This window comes from Glandiceps talaboti, chromosome 5 (assembly GCF_964340395.1).
Source record: "Glandiceps talaboti chromosome 5, keGlaTala1.1, whole genome shotgun sequence".
In the NCBI taxonomy this organism is placed as follows: Eukaryota; Metazoa; Hemichordata; class Enteropneusta; family Spengelidae; genus Glandiceps; species Glandiceps talaboti.
In genome coordinates, this window is record NC_135553.1 from 16467623 (window position 1) to 16481752 (window position 14130).

Genomic DNA, 14130 nt, shown 5'->3' on the forward strand with positions numbered 1-14130 from the left:
GATATTTCACTATATTAATAAATTAGTTCTGTATTCATCCACCGGAAGCATTTCAATAGTATCGTCGTTGAGGGCATACATCAATATACACACAGCTGACATTCACAGCTGATCCAGAGCAGACAGCTTCGATCAAATGGAGGCACCCATCCAAAGGTAACTTAGTTTTGGACCCAAATAAGTATTATCTACAGTTTATTGCAAGGAGTTTCTTCAAATTACCAATCTTTTTCACACATCTGTTTGCAGTTAGTTATTCAGTTGCTGCTTGCATCATCATAATGGCATAAAAGCCGCATTTATCTTACCATGACCATGAAACTGACATCACGTCAAAAAATGGAGTTTTGGCTGAAATGACACAAAGTTATAATGAATATCAGAAACATAATATCACCATCAGAGTACTGTTATACTTTTCAATATATACTGTTGTGATTTTTTAATTCAATTGACCAAATTTGACTGAGACTGAACTAAAAGGGACTTCTCTCATTCATGTTTGTTTTTTTCTTTTCATTTATGTTTGTTTTAGATATGAAAGTACTGAACAGACAGTACAAGTGTAATGGATGATTCGAATGCACGAAAGTAAGAAACAACTGACTTGCTGTAAAGCTGTCAACATTTACACATAATGATGACGGCTAGATGGTACTTCACATATTTCACACTGCTTTATATGGGTATTTCCATAGCAACAAGTCAAAATGAAAAATTGGTAAGTAGCTTATGTGTATGTGTATAGAATGTAAACTTGTGTCTATCTATCTATCTATCTATCTATCTATCTGTCTATCTATCTATCTATTTATCTATCCATCTATCAATCGATCCATGTGTCCATCTGTCTGTCTATCCATCTTTCTGTATGTCTGTCTGTCTGTCTGTCTGTCTGTCTGTCTGTCTGTCTGTCTGTCTCTGTCTGTCTGTCTGTCTGTCTGTCTGTCTATACTAATCTATTGTTTGATAGCTTTATTGCAGAGCTTTATTGATTGGTTGGTTGATTGATTTATCGATAGCTTTATTGATTGGTTGATTGATTGTTTGGTTGATTAATTGATTGATTGATTGATTGATTGATTGATTGACAGGTTGGTTGGTTGGTGGGTAGGTTGGTCGGTTGGTTGGTGGGTGGGTGGGTTGGTTGGTTGGTTGGTTGGTTGGTTGGTTGGTTGGTTGATTGATGTCCTTTTGTATTTTATCTTGCAGTTACTAGCTGACATAACAACAAATAAACTCACCAGAGTACATGATGGGACTTGGGGTATGTGGTCTTACCATGGGTAGGTATTTAATTTGATGATGTTGTAACTTGGGATTCTTCAGGCTTAGGAAATTCAGGAGTGAGATGACAAGTCATAGGTCCACAGTATTTCAATGTTCAATGTGTGTTGGGGGGGGGGGGGTTAAGCCTTATATGGTAAGACAAGCAAGGGTGTGACAAGTAGAGACTGCAGTCTTGGAGCAATATGTTATGAGAACAATTCCAGGACAAACACTGAGATTGGTCAGTTCTGTGATAAACAGAAGAAGAAGGTCGCAGTTGAATAATAATAATGTTAATAATGTTCATTTTTATATAGCGCTTTCCCACTTTGTGCTCAAAGCGCTGTACAATTATTACCCCAGGCACGGATCTATAGTGGCACAATGGCCCTTTACGTCCTCAACTCAAGGGGAGCATACAATCCAATGCAGTCTAGATCTCTATAAGCACATAGGATTAAAGCGTTCACATCGCAACCTATATCCTATCAGGTGCCCAATTATACAGCTGGGTTGACTAAGGCAATCAGGGTTCAAATCTTGCCCAAGGATTTGAGTCACTCAGAAACAAACAGCAGCGATGGGGCTCAAACCTGCAACCTGCTGATTCCAAGCCAGCCACTCTAACCATTCGACTATCATGACGCCACCAGTTTACTGTATTACCTTATTTTTCCATGTTCTCTTTCTGACAGTATTGCCAGTGCCAGTCATGCCAATCAAACCGAATTCATTTACAATGCAGATTTATTGTCCAAATATGGTCATCACCATCCCAGTATTGCATCAGTTGTATATCCAAATATGGGATTGACCTCTGACATGGACCCAGTATATCAGGTGTGTGGCATCCATCTAATGATTTAGTCATCTGATGTTGTAAAATGAAAACAGTCCCAACTAGCTGATTCCTAAAAAGTTATTGAAATAATCGTAACACTTGTCTCCAACCTGCTATTCATTCAAGTTGACTTGAAATATTCCCCACACTGTGGTTTACAGTAAACAACCCTGCAAATGTGAATTTTTCAAAACCACAAGTAGAAAAGGAAAAAATTAATCCAACTGGTGCTCGGAAAATTTTAAATGTAATTTACAATGAAATAAAAAGGAATGCAATTTTCTGTTCTGGAATGACAATATATTACCCAGGAAGTGAAAGCAACTTGCTTGAAAATAGAGAAACTTTTTTTCAACATTTAAAGGCACATTGTGATTTTTTTATCAAATGTTTACTAAATTTCAACAAAATGATTGCCAGCAATATTTTCTCCTAAAGTGAATTTCTAGCTTTGATATTGATTTCAGTATAGTGTAGTTTGTTAACAGCAGAGCTTCTGATGACTATGGATCATTGATATATTTATCAATTTTACAGGAATATCTGATACTACAAGCTAAAGCTGCTAAGATTGATGGCTTTCTTGTTGAGTGGGTAAGTCAATTATTTTTATTGGTCTGCAGTACATGTAAATCACTTTTTAAATATAGTTTCACGGGTCAGTACAGAATTAATTATAAGTTGACTCTCGTGCATCTACTGCTATATTAGTCAAGAAATCCCATACATGCAAACATGTGCACTCAGGTGCACACACGTGTCTGATTCCATCAGCACCATCCTGAATATTTATGTCTGATCAAGCCCAAATTTTCTTACTTTACGACTTGAAAAGAGTCATGTGATTTATGTCACTAGAAATGTTACATTGGTTTACATCAAAGGAGAAGATAGTCTCGGTTACCCAGACTCTTGCCATTGAGGGCATAACCCCTGAATGTGAGTCTGAGAAAAATACAATGTCAACGATTGTTACAAGATGGCTGTGCAGAGAGAATGACCCACAACATGATCACAGCAGTAAATTCACACGGTAGCAACGTTTGCCAAGAATATTTTTGTTAATCCCCTGACAAAGATAGTTTTCAAAACGTGTATACCTATGATTTCTGTTAAATATACACAGAGTTGATGAAAATGAAAATTCAGAATCATTCTTGTCCAATCGGTGACTGTCCAAGATCTCGACAGTGGCCATGTTGCCCTTACAATCGCTGACATTGTATTTCCCAGACTCTTACTGGGGGTGGTACCCTCAACAGTGAGAGTCTAGGTAACCAAGACTAAGGAGAAGACTGACCTACAACTTCTACAGATAAGAACAAGATCCAGATTTGGTTTAGACAAGTGTTAGGCAAGTAAGGTGTTAGCTCAGTTTAGGCAAGTAAGGTACTAGCTCAGTTAGGCAAGTAAGGTGCTAGCTCAGTTAGGCAATATTTTGGAAGGTTAACATTAAAAAGATCTCAAGGCATATTTTTTTTAAATTACTAAGATTCTAATATTTGTTCTTTTCTATCCTATAAGGGGTATAAAGGTCATTCCAGTGATAATGCATTACAGAGTTTAATTCCACTGGTGAAGAAGCATTTCCCGTTCAAAATTGGTGTTAACTGGTAAGGCCAAATAAAATATCGAGTGGTCTACTTGATTTGATGTTTCATCTTCTGTACAATATACTTACAATATATATTGTAATAATAATGACGCATTTTATTTCAGCAGACTACATGCGACATGTAGCCATTTTGTTTTGACTGCAATAGACATAAATTATGAGGATCAAGTCGTCGTGATCATTTTGTCAAATTTTCCTTCGCAATATTTTAATTTACAATTATTTTTCACTAAATTTCCAATGAAAGTTTTATTTGCAGAGAAAACTAGCTAGAATTTTAACAACAGAGTCATTATTTATTTATTTATTTATTTATTTATTTATTTACTTATCAATTTATTTGTTTTGGTGTTCTGGCAAATATGTCACTTCTGCTGTTCACAACTCTTCTGCTAATGTCACAGTGTATTCTACATGAGATCTATATATAGTTGTCACTGTAGCCTGTCTGTTTGCAAGATTAGTGAATGCATGAGTGGTTCTACACTCTTTGTATAATTATCAAAATTTCAAATAAAATATTTCAATTAATAGGTGTGACCACTGGCTGAAGATGGCAATGACGAACCACACGAACAGTACTGAGGTAAGATTGTGAATAGCACCCTCTATAGTTCAAAGAGGTTCTGTGAGAGCTCATAAAGTAGACATTTCTCTAAAATTTGTATTTTAGACACTTTGCAATATCATATTATACTAATACTGTAATATCCATATGTTCAACATTTACCACATTCTTAATGATTTTAAAAATGATATACTCTCGCTCTCTTTAGATTGATCGATCATTAAGCTCTTCAAAATCCATACAATCTAGCACATTCCAGTATACTTATGTGGGTGTCATCAATGTCAAGAGCGAATAAAGATACTTTGCAACTCCATAATGACAAGGACATAATTCATAATCTGATTATTTATTTCTTGCTATTTTTGAAATAATGGTACACCAAATAGCAGTCCGTGAAATCTACCTGAAACAACATTGTCAAAGTATGTGTCTGCACTCAATACATCGCACGAAAAGTTAACAGAAATGTGTAAAAAGTTTGTTAATGTACGTACAATAACAAAGACTTTACACATTTATTAAGCTTTTGCAATGTATTGAGTTACAAACAAGGACTTGGCATATGTTGTTTCACATTGGTTTTTCAAGTAGGAAGCCATTGTCATATAAATTAAAAATCCAAAATAAATACCCCAATCCTCATCCATATGGCCACTTTAACAGTGTGGTGAAAAGTGACATTTAGATGATCATGTATAAACCCTGTAAAATGACTGTCAAATTTCACAACAGGACTTACGTAGTAAATACATGCATGCTTCATGTTTTTCTCTTCACACACTCATATTTGGTTAGACTGTAAGATACGTCGTGATGTTCCGCCCTCACCGACTTCCTCCTGGGAGGTGTTGGCCGATGTGTGAGGGCGCCCCGTCACAGCGTACCTTACAGACTATAATATTTGGTCTAAAAATTTGAATAACTTTAACTGTACAACTTGTGTCTTTCTCTCTTCTCTAGTTTATTGCGGTATTTCATGATAATGTGCAATACTTGGTGGACACACTATACAGCCTTGGTGCAGGTCATACATTGATTCACAAGAAGTCTCCTCTCATCTTCCTCTTTGGAGATGGCATCACGTCAAAACAATTCCAAGGTTGGAATTTAAAGTAGAATGAAAGAGTTATTGTTGTGTGTATTCCTGCTATCACTCTTTAGTTTATGTTTGTAAAACCTGTACTAGCTGCAACTGGGACATTTTTTTCATCAAATAACCAAGGATATAATTCACTAAAAATTGGTCAAGTACATGAATATATTTAACAGAAATTGTGGTCAAGACACTGTGTCTGTTAATTAGTGGTCAAAAACATAATGTCACATGAGTGAAACACCAAGCCAACATCATTTCTACTGTAAAACAGTAACAAAATGATAATGATAAAAACTGACAGTACAGTAAAACACACATGACCATTGGATATATGACAAACACACCTACATGCTAGTTGTATCAGGTCAGTTCTATGTAAGAAAAAACACATAAATTTCTGTGTTTTCCCCCCCAGATGTACTTTCTAGACCTTTAACTCTACCCACTGGAATGACGTCACCAGTATGGCTGGGTAATTACCTTAACTTTGCATCAACTAGTACATTATGGTCAAAATGGAGAGATTTATTGAATGGTACTTATGGGTGGGTTCCGGCTAGACTTCGACCAACAACATCAGCTGATATGAAACACTGGGATTTCTATGCAACTTTACAAGATGTAGTTACTTACCAGGTATATCTAAAATCAAGCTCTTTGATAAAAATCTTATATGCATTAATCAGAAATCTAATTTGCTCTATTATATGCTAAAGGTGAGCTCTATTTATGTACCATCTACAACTTCCCATGAACTCAACAACTTCTGACTAAACAGCGCCCTCTTGTGGCATGGTGTTTTGCAACTTCTCAAGCGGTTAGACTGTAAGAGACATCATGCTGTTCAACCCTATCAGGCTTCTAACCATGTCTGTACTAAACTGCCCAATATCCTGCACAGTGCAACCAGATTTGGTTGCAGCCAATAAAATATCGTTATGCTCTAAAAGGTGTCAAATTTGGCAATGACGTCAGCCTTTCGATGCTGATTTCTGAGACCAGCCACCTAATGTTACATCAATAGTAAACACAACCTTCTTGCCATAGTCTGGTATTTTATCAACTTTAAGTACAAACAATTGAATAATCATTTGAATGTATTCTTCTATTCATATGTTAAAATATCACTTTGAAAGTTTCTGCAGGTACAAGAAAGTTTTACTTATATTAGAATGTGCAAGCAGAGGTTTTGAAATTGTAGAACCATGACTTATCCATTGGGACAAGTACTTTCTAAAAGCCCCTGCAAAGTGCTTCAAATCACTTGTCCAGGATAAGTAAAAAGCCCTTATTCGAGCCCTGAAATATCACCAGAACAATAATCGTTCTTATCACCAGAAGCAGAAACTATTGTGCCTGTTTGATGTCAATCAACAATGAACTTTGTTTGAACTTTTAATCACAAGTTCAAGGTTGGGGCCTAAATCTTTTCCTCTAGCAGGCACAGACCAGCAGTTTAGTACAGATGTGAGTGTTAGCTGATACCATGAATGTCATAAATTACGGACTACTCAATGGGTATAACACCTGTAGAAGCTTTACTCTACAACTTCTCAAAAGAGGATTTAACTTTACAAATTGTACTTTTCAAATAAACTGTTATGTTAGTGGTATCAGTTTGTAGTAGAGTTTAAACAAAACCAAAATGCATTCAATGTTCAGTCTTGTTGTAATATGAAAATTATGTGATAGTACCTGGCCCTCACTTCCTGCCAACAAATGGCTTGTGAACAGCACTCCTAGTGGCCAAACTATGAAATGTTTTATTTTTCCTATAACCAGACTCATACTTAGCTAGGTTTACTGTATTAAACTGTATGAACAAAAATGAAACCAATAAAAATAACAGGAAGGATGCAGAAACCTAATACATTAGTTTTCATAAACATTCCACAATTTGTCAAATTAGTGTAATTATTTTACTCTGTCTCTTACATTCTACAGGCTAACATTTCAAAATTTGGTGAGGAGTGTGTAAAAAGTAAGACATGTATTACTTGGTGTGCTACTGTATCTCCTGGCTTTGATAACAGAGGGTGTGCTGGATGGGGTGGAACTCTAAAATATCTACCAAGAAAAGACTTAGAGAAACACAAAAAGTGAGCAAGTATTGTGTTTTGTCCATCTGTTGACACACGTGTGATGCCATGGGGTCAACGAATATATATTGGATCATATTGGAACTAGACTAATACAAAAGGACATCAATGAATCAACCAACCAATCAATCAATAAAGCTATCAGTCAATAGATTAGCATAGACAGACAGACAGACAGACAGACACACACACACACAGACAGACAGACAGACACACACACACACACATAGACAGACAGACAGACAGACTGATAGGTGGATGGATGGATGGATGGATGGATGGATGGATGGACGATGGACGGACAGACACACGTGACAGATGGACAGACGGATTGTGAGAAATAAAAATATGCATGACAACTGTTTCACACTGAAGTGCATAGCATTTTGAACTTATGAATATTCAGTGTTCAACCATTGAATAATATATTTCTACATCTCCCATGATGCAATAGCCCATAGCAAAGATACCTATAAATGCACAAGATCAACTTGATATTTCTCTGAAATCGCAAATAATTGTAGTTGATGTAAAATCATGACATGACTCTCCAGAACCCATGTTTTTAAGAAATTGTCTCTAATTCCTGGAGAGATGTTCCCCTTCAAAGGTGTTAAGTGTTCAAGGTGTTGATCTTGCCACAATACCGCTCATCTTGTTTGATTTAATTTAAAAATAAAATCACTCTATTCTTCTGACCATTGTGTGAGTATTTTATTAATCCTAGGTTATTATACAATGCACAATGGAATTATATCAACCAAACGGAGACAAACATTGTTGTCATAGCAACCATGAATGATTTCCCAGGTAAGTGATTCATCCAATATATCAATGTGTTAACAAATATTTGGATCACTATTTACTCGCGTTAATGGGATTTGATATTCCATAATTAATGTTACGTAGTATTAGTCAATTTGTTTGCTTTGTTGTAGATTCAAAGGAAATCTAGGGAACATTCTAGACTGCCATTTGTAGAACATGAAATGTCTCAAAAGTATAGAGGGAGCTATAGAATTTTGTTTGGCATACATGATATCTCTATCTTTGCACTACGTTTCAATGATCTGTGTGAGATAATGTCATTCAAACTTAGTACAAAGATGATATCTCAATAAACCATTACATAGTACACCATTCTGTTTTCAGAGGCCACTCCTATATTGGGTGTTGATGGAGACAATGAAATGTTATACAGAACTGAGTATTGGTCATCTCAGTGGAAATGTGTTAAAAGTCAGCCTGTAGTAATTGAGTTACCAATTGTGTGGTTTAGATACATGAAAATATTACAGTTTTACAACCAGACAAGGGGATTAGTTGGTAAGTATCATGTCATCACTAGGATCTCAAAGTATGATGTCATCATTAGGATCTTAAAGTATGATATCATCGTTTCAAAGATTTCAAGTATGATGTCATTGTTACAAGGATCTAAAGTATGTCATTGCCTCTAGAATCCTAAATATGATGTCATTGTTACAAGGATCTAAAGTATGATGTCATTGTTACAAGGATCCAAAGTATGATGTCATTGTTACAAGGATCCAAAGTATGATGTCATTGTTACAAGGATCTAAGGTATGATGTCATTGTTACAAGGATCCAAAGTATGATGTCATTGTTACAAGGATCTAAAGTATGATGTCATTGTTACAAGGATCCAAAGTATGATGTCATTGTTACTAGGATCTAAAGTATGATGTCATTGTTACAAGGATCCAAAGTATGATGTCATTGTTACAAGGATCCAAAGTATGATGTCATTGTTACAAGGATCTAAAGTATGATGTCATTGTTACAAGGATCCAAAGTATGATGTCATTGTTACAAGGATCCAAAGTATGATGTCATTGTTACAAGGATCCAAAGTATGATGTCATTGTTACAATGATCTAAGGTATGATGTCATTGTTACAAGCATCTAAAGTATGATGTCATCGTTACAAGGATCCAAAGTATGATGTCATTGTTACAAGGATCCAAAGTATGATGTCATTGTTACAAGGATGTAAAGTATGATGTCATTGTTACAAGGATCCAAAGTATGATGTCATTGTTACAAGGATCTAAAGTATGATGTCATTGTTACAAGGATCCAAAGTATGATGTCATTGTTACAAGGATCTAAGGTATGATGTCATTGTTACAAGGATCCAAAGTATGATGTCATTGTTACAAGGATCTAAAGTATGATGTCATTGTTACAAGGATCCAAAGTATGATGTCATTGTTACAAGGATCTAAAGTATGATGTCATTGTTATAAGGATCTAAGGTATGATGACATTGCCTCTAGGATCCTAAATATGATGTCATTGTTACAAGGATCTAAAGTATGATGTCATTGTTACAAGGATCTAAAGTATGATGTCATTGTTACAAGGATAAAGTATGATGTCATTGTTACAAGGATCTAAAGTATGATGTCATTGCCGCTAGAATCCTAAATATGATGTCATTGTTACAAGGATCTAAAGTATGATGTCATTGTTATAAGGATCTAAAGTATGATGTCATTGTTACAAGGATCTTAAAGTATGATGTCATTGTTACTAGGATCTTAAAGTATGATGTCATTGTTACAAGGATCTAAAGTATGATGTCATTGCCTCTAGAATCCTAAATATGATGTCATTGTTATAAGGATCTAAGGTATGATGACATTGCCTCTAGGATCCTAAATATGATGTCATTGTTACAAGGATCTAAGGTATGATGTCATTGTTACAAGGATCTTAAAGTATGATGTCATTGTTACAAGGATCTAAGGTATGATGTCATTGTTACAACGATCTTAAAGTATGATGTCATTGTTACTAGGATCTTAAAGTATGATGTCATTGTTACAAGGATCTTAAAGTATGATGTCATTGTTACAAGGATCTTAAAGTATGATGTCATTGTTACAAGGATCTAAAGTATGATGTCATTGTTACTAGGATTCAAAGTATGATGTCATTGTTACAAGGATCTAAAGTATGATGTCATTGTTACAAGGATCTAAAGTATGATGTCATTGTTACTAGGATTCAAAGTATGATGTCATTGTTACAAGGATCTAAAGTATGATGTCATTGTTACAAGGATCTAAAGTATGATGTCATTGTTACAAGGATCCAAAGTATGATGTCATTGTTACAAGGATCTAAAGTATGATGTCATTGTTACAAGGATCCAAAGTATGATGTCATTGTTACAAGGATCTAAAGTATGATGTCATTGTTACAAGGATCTAAATGATGTCATCACTACTAGAGCTTAAAAAATTTATAAATAAAAATAAAGTATTAAAAGATGTAAGTGAATGTGTACATGTTGGTAATACTTTGATTTCATAATCACACTTTAACAATCTGAATGCCTCAGAAATGACCATTTGTACCATTTGTTTTATTAAAGTTCCAAAATCACAGAAATAAATGGCACTTTTTGCTCAGATACACACTCATGGGGTCACCACCATCATACAATCAATGACTTGGTGATTTTCTTCTAATCCTGCCATAGAGGGCATCAACTTTTTTAAATATTTATTTCGCAAATTGAAGAAATATAGAATTGGTTGGGTCATAAGAAACATAGACATAAGGAAGGCCACCCTAAATCATAATCTTATGATTTAGTTTCAGATGTTTTAAAGACAATGGATACCATTTCATTACTTCTTAGTCATGGTGATTATTCACTTGCTGAAGGTATACTGAGCAATGTCATCAAGTAAGTCATAGTAAATAGTGTCAAATGATTCCTGTCTATCACCAATAGTTACAATACCACCCTTTCTCTTAACCTTGTCATGTTTGTAATTATTTAGAACACAGAATAGTTGTAAACGCAAATGAAAACTGGATGGTCTGAATAAATCTCAACTGAAAAGTTTGCAAAAGTTCTACCTAGCTTTTACCCTGTTAACATAGCATCATCAGGTCAGTGAATAGTCACAGAATAGTTTTTCTACACATCAGAGAAATTTATCATTTATTCAGAAATATGGCCAATTGCCTTATTTACAAACATTTACAGTAAGTTTTGTTTTTTATCAGACACTGGGAAAAGCTACAATTAAACAAGAAAGTGAGATGATCACTGTAAACATGGCTGTGTCATACATTACATTTATTTATTTATTATTCAGCTGTTTATTTATTCATTTAGTTAGTTAGTTAGTCAGTCAGTCAGTCAGTCAGTTAGTTAGGTAGTTAGTTAGTTAATTAGTCAGTCAGTCACTAGCACTCAGACAGTTAGTTACTTAGTCAGTCAGTCAGTTAGTTAGTCCGTCAGTCAGTCAGTCAGTCAGTCAGTTAGTTAGTTAGTTAGTTAGTTAGTTAGTTAGTTAGTTAGTTAGTTAATTACCTAGCCAGTCACTCAATCAGTCAGCCAGTCATTCAGTTAGTCAGGCAGTCAGTCAGTCAGTCAGTCAGGCAGTCAGTCAGTTCGTTAGTTAGTTAGTTAGTTAGTTAGTTAGTTAGTTAGTTAGTTAGTTAGTTAGTACACATAATAATTATCAAATGTACAATAAAAAGAAAGAAAATTAAACTGAACTTCTTTCTGAAGCTAATTACTAATAACAAAACACTTCTGTCAAAAGGATTTGGGAGTTATTATTTTATACATTTCAAAAGATCTTCAAACATATTTATTGACAATAAATAATTTCATTTGTGAATAGGGCCAAGATCAAAGAGATAGAGAATGCAGTGGAAGTAACCAACCTGACAGTTAGAGTTCCTAGTCGTGATATGTACACTGTATATGATACTGTGGTAGTCAATGGTAGCTACTACATCAATCATACAGTAGGATTGTATGTACAAATGAATGACTCTATAGCTACAACACTACAGCATGAAAACTTTAAGGTAAGGAGTATCAATGGTAGTCTAATAAAGATGTGTTATCTGTTACTATGTAGATTACAGACTGAGTTGTAGTGAATTGCAGTAGAAAGGATAGTGGAATTGAAATTGATTCTAGCCATGTCACTCTGAAGAATGTGGACACCGATAATTAAGTCATACATTTACAACAAAACTGCAGAAAGTTACTGCTACTCAGACATTTAAATGATACAATGGTAAGGAATTCATGTTTCTATAAATGTTATGCTATTTCCTGAATTTGCAGTGTACTCAATATGAGCATGTAGCTTATGTTTGTTTTCAGGGATACCTTGAGTTTCAGTATAAGTTACTTGCTGATAACTTCACTAATCTTTATGTATACTCTTCAAGTAAAAGACATCAACCTGGAACAGAGTACTATGTATTGCCGAGATATGACAACTTGCATGTTAATTTGGAAAGGAAATCCCACTTTGGTGACTTTTCCGAAGTTTGTAATATCATGGTCAAGAAACCAGGTTAGTAAAATAGAGACATAGTCTAGAATCCTCATTTGCATTGGTTATTTTAGATTCAGACATGTTGTGATATCCTTGGAATTGAGGATATTTTTTGATATTTTTTGATATTTTATTCAACTTATTGATGTTATCCTGTGAAGGCCCTACAGATTTATAATTTGTCAACAAACAAGTTAAACCTCTGTTCATCTTTCACTAATTTTTACCCAAGAACACCAAGTACTCAATACCATCAATGAAAAGTATGAGAGTCAAGGTAACTTGTTCAAATAATTCAAACTCAATATATCTGACTTCACATTTGTTAAGAGTTTGAACAAATTAGCTCATAGCGATGAAGCGTTGGGGGCCAGTATGTCAGCTTTTCAAATTCAGTTTGGACTACAAACATTCTACTTCAAATCGCCATTTCCTTTAATTGGACCAAATATGAATTTTTCAGTTTGCTCAACTTTGATGAAATCTGATCAATGTTTGGGCACTCCTACCATATCACAAAAAAACATCAAATTAACAACATTTCAACATTTCATTTTCCAGGAATTTGGCAGAGTGCCCGAGTACAACTCTACAAACAAAATCAATCTTGGGACCATTCTGGTCACCATGGTGCTGATATTTACTTCATAACAAAGGAGACACCATTTTTAATTTCTAACCTGAACCTTTCATTTGAAATGTACACAATGAAATAAATGCTGTTTGCCATGGTGTTGGCCTTTAGTTCGGAACAAGAAGACTCTATCAGTTTCTAATCAAGGAAGACACAATGTCATTTAAAATGTACACAGTAAATGAATGCTATTTCTTATTATGTTTACATTTAGATCTAAACAATATGACAACATTTTAATTACAAACTAGGAAGATACCAAATTTTAATTCAAAACTTAAAACCTGTATTTGAAACGTACACAATTTAATGAATATTGTATTTGCTGACATATGATGTTTAAGACCTTTTTTAAAAGAAAAACTGACATTAAAGTAAGTTTTTATTACAATTGTCAACTGAATTGAGAACAGTATCAATTCATGATTATTAATATTTTAGAAAGTACTATTGATGATTTCAGTATATCTATATTTTCTGTGCAATTTATTTTTACTTGTAAATAAACTTTTTGAGAAGAAAACGTCATATTAGTCGTTAGTGTTTGAATACACAAAGCAGCTCTCCAGCAACTGGCTTTTCTTTTGTCCCTATGGTGAGTTGAAGATATCAAATTAGTGGGTATACAATAAAAAAGGCATGGCTCAGACCAAAAATAT

At 34.5% G+C, this 14130-nt stretch overlaps 1 protein-coding gene across 1 annotated transcript; it reads left to right on the top strand.

Moving 5' to 3' along the window:
* The first annotated feature begins 90 nt into the window (after positions 1–90).
* On the top strand, positions 91–13796 carry LOC144435413 (uncharacterized). The gene is made up of 16 exons (XM_078124009.1): positions 91–156; positions 536–721; positions 1213–1286; positions 1965–2109; positions 2648–2704; positions 3635–3723; positions 4260–4311; positions 5257–5395; positions 5808–6028; positions 7337–7491; positions 8219–8301; positions 8644–8817; positions 11120–11213; positions 12166–12355; positions 12660–12855; positions 13399–13796. Exons 2-16 carry the CDS (start codon positions 638–640, stop codon positions 13551–13553), a joined length of 1908 nt encoding a protein of 635 aa, XP_077980135.1. The 5' UTR covers positions 91–156; positions 536–637; the 3' UTR covers positions 13554–13796.
* Positions 13797–14130: the final 334 nt, after the last annotated feature.